Source organism: Sphaeroforma arctica (assembly GCF_001186125.1).
Source record: "Sphaeroforma arctica JP610 unplaced genomic scaffold supercont1.316, whole genome shotgun sequence".
NCBI lineage: Eukaryota > Ichthyosporea > Ichthyophonida > Sphaeroforma > Sphaeroforma arctica.
The window spans coordinates 83,700-87,236 of record NW_014040242.1 but is presented as its reverse complement, the minus strand read 5'-3'; the positions used below and the strand labels follow the sequence as shown (position 1 = coordinate 87,236).

Below are 3,537 nucleotides of genomic sequence, written 5' to 3'. Positions count from 1 at the left end.
GTAATTGTAGGCTCGAGGGATCTTAAGACCACCCTTGCACACGTGATATTGGCTACGGAGTAGTTACAGCATTTGCACTCACACACACTCAAGCGCATGCTTTGCCTGGCCTCTAGTGTACTTCAGACCACCCCTACACACGTGTGGAATAGTTACAGCATTTGCACTCACACACACTCAAGCGCATGTTTTGCGTGGCCTCTGGTGTACTTAAGATCACCCCTGCACACGTGGTCTATCTCTTACGTATAGTTTCCACTTCATGATCGCACGCACACCCCAAACCACAAAACCACAAAACCCTAAAACCCTACAAGCCTACAACCCTAAACCCTATTGGTCCCACCCCATGCGCGCACGCACGCGTAGTGGGACGATGTCTGTGGCCTTGAGAGCGCCAAAGGAGCGCTGAAGGAGGCTGTGATTCAATAAAACCCGAAACCCTAATCCCTGCAACCCTAAACCCTATTGATTCCACCCCATGCGCACACGCACGCGTAGTGGGACGATGTCTGTGGCCTTGAGAGCGCCAAAGAAGCGCTGAAGGAGGCTGTGATTCTGCCGCTCAAGTTTCCGCATCTGTTCAAAGGCAATCGCACACCCTGGAGGGGCATCCTCCTGTTTGGACCCCCGGGTATGGTACTTGCGAAGGCTTGTGGTTTGTGTTTTATGTTTTAGGTTTGGTGTAGGTTTAGTCTTTTAGTTGTGTTTTATATCATAGATTTGGTGTGGTTTGAGTCTGTAGTTGTGTTTTAGGGGTTCTAGTTGCCTTCTATATCATAGGTTTGGTGTAGGTTTAGTCTGTAGTTGTGTTTTATATCTTAGATTTGGCGTGGTTTGAGTCTGCAATTGTGTTTTAGGGGTTCTAGTTGCCTTTCATATCATAGGTTTGATGTAGGTTTGGTCTGTAGTTGTGTTTTATATCATAGATTTGGTGTGGTTTGAGTCTGTAGTTGTGTTTTAAAGGTTCTAGTTGCCTTTTATATCGTAGGTTTGGTGTAGGTTTAGTCTGTAGTTGTGTATGATAGACTTTAATGTAGTATACGTTGGCTGTCGCGGTGTAGGTATGTATTTGTGGGTGTATCTGTAGTACGTTTTGTTGCAGGTGAAAGTGACCTGTCAGCTGCAGCGTGGAGTAGGTACACTTGTTGAGTCTGATGGGTTTTAGGGTTTTAGGGTCTGTGATCCTGCTAGGGGAATGTTGTTGTGCAACGTTCGAGACGGATATGGTTGGCATTTAGGATTTTAGGGTTTTAGCTGAGATGGCTTATAAGGAGTTATATGATAATGCTTTGGGGTGTCTGAGTTGAGTTAGTTGTGCAAGTGGGGTTATTAATTTCCATTTGTGTTGTGGATGGCTTATAAGGAGTTGTATGATAATGCTTTAGGGTGTTTGAGTTGAGTTAGTTGTACAAGTTGGGTTATTAATTTCCATTTGTTGTGTTGTGGATGGCTTATAGAGAGTTATATGATAATGCTTTAGGGTGTCTGAATTGAGTTAGTTGTGCAAGTGAGGTTATTACTTTCCATTTGTTGTGTTGTAGATGGCTTACAGGAAGTTATATGATAATGCTTTAGGGTGTCTGCGTTGAGTTAGTTGTGTATGTGGAGCGATTAATTTCCATTTGTTGTGTTCGTGTTGATATTAATGACATTTTTCTTGCGTTGGTGTCATGATTAATTCCTGCAGTGTATGTTTATGTATTTGTGCTGGGCTTGATTCACTGTGGTTGTTCTGAAGGTTCTGTTTTTCCAGAATCCAGGATTTTAGGGTTTAGCGTTTTCATGGTAGTTTGACTACATGATACCTTGGTAGCCGGTCCAGTGTTTGTGATAGTACGTACCTTAGTACTGCCGGATTTAGGGTTTTAGCTAAACGCTGACGAACCCTAACCCTATAACCTTAAAACTAGACCCTAATACCACGGGTGTTCTCAACATGTGCTCTGGTCAGTTCATGTGTGCTGTGTTTGTGCATGTGGTGTGCGTAGTGTCAGAATAACGGCACGTGTGGTGACACACCTAACTCTCAGGTTGGAATATTTTGTGCTCGATTGTTTTAATTATTTGTTTTGAAAGAATTGTTATTAGGTGATAGGTTAATCTTTTAATTGATTGTTTACAGACCGCAATGACGCTGCCAAGTGTCTATTTCCACGCAAATAGGTTCAAAATGTACCCATTATTTTTACCTACTTCTCGATTATGAGACATCTGATACAGAACTTTAGATGTAGCTTCCAAGTATTAGTTTAGGGTTTAGGGTTTTTGGGCACTGTTGATTAAATAGTACTACTATCTTGTTTGACTGATAGTCATGTGGATTTGCGTATGAATATGTATCACCGTGACAGATAACGATCAGTTGTTTAATAATGCTTTGTTCTTCTGGTTCTGATAATAAACTACGCACGTGCACAGGTACCGGTAAAAGTTACTTGGCCAAAGCGGTCGCCACAGAAGCCGACTCGACCTTTTTCTCAGTGTCGAGTTCCGATTTGGTGTCGAAATGGGTGGGGCAGAGTGAGAAATTAGTCAAAAATCTATTCCAAATGGCACGAGGTATGTCCTATTTATAGACAAGGCAGCCAATGCCAATGGGATGTGTATTACTGTTCTATCCCTAAACCCTAAACCCGTGTGCTTCGAATTCCAACATTATACTTCGCTTAGTAGGTGCATACTTTCTTACGCCAGTCGAGTACGTCACAATTGAGAATGATATACCTGTCAGTGTAGTCCATATATAAATATATGACAAATCTGCAGGGGTTTAGGGTTTAGAATTCTGCAGCGACTATGCATTCCCTGCCGTCTTTATGCGCTGTCAACTTAGAACCGTGAATTGTGTCGTCTTTCGTCGATACCCTAAACCCTACCTACCTCATCTACTAGTATACGGACACACTGATCCATACCTATCACATCTTTTAATGATACCTGAGCACAAAACACATCCCAAAACCAATCTTCATATATCCAAAATCCACTGAAGTACACTCAATTTCTATAGGCGTTAAATGCTGACATGCCTGACACCTTATCGGTAAACCTGGTTTTTGCAGAGCAGAAACCGGCGATCATCTTCATTGACGAGGTGGATTCGTTAGCGGGCAATCGAAGCGAAGGCGAATCCGAATCAGCGCGACGGATTAAAACAGAACTTATGGTGCAGATGGCTGGAGTGGGTAATGACATGGACGGGGTACTGGTATTGGGAGCTACAAATATACCGTGGTGTCTAGATTCGGCTATTCGAAGGCGGTAAGTATAATATATATATATATATATATATATATGTGTGTGTGTGTGTGTATATATGTATGTTGTATGTATGTATGTATGTATGTATATATATATATATATATATATATATATATATATATATATATATATATATAGTAGTAGTAGTAGTAGTAGTAGTAGTAGTAGTAGTATATATATATAGTATATAGTATATATATATATATATAGTATATTAGTGTGTGTGTGTGTGTGTCGTGTGTGTCGTAGTAGTAGTAATATATAACTTAGTAA

At 41.1% G+C, this 3,537-nt stretch overlaps 1 protein-coding gene across 1 annotated transcript in view; it reads left to right on the top strand.

The window, feature by feature from the left end:
* Nucleotides 1-3,537, top strand: part of SARC_05128 (vacuolar protein sorting-associated protein 4B) — a gene marked incomplete at its 5' end in the record, with an annotated part of 8,947 nt that overhangs the window by 2,180 nt on the left and 3,230 nt on the right. Inside the window, 3 exons of the mRNA XM_014301021.1 lie at nucleotides 502-634; nucleotides 2,422-2,562; nucleotides 3,066-3,264. Of these exons, the coding sequence (XP_014156496.1) occupies nucleotides 502-634; nucleotides 2,422-2,562; nucleotides 3,066-3,264 (473 nt within the window). The remainder of the gene's footprint in view (nucleotides 1-501; nucleotides 635-2,421; nucleotides 2,563-3,065; nucleotides 3,265-3,537) is intronic.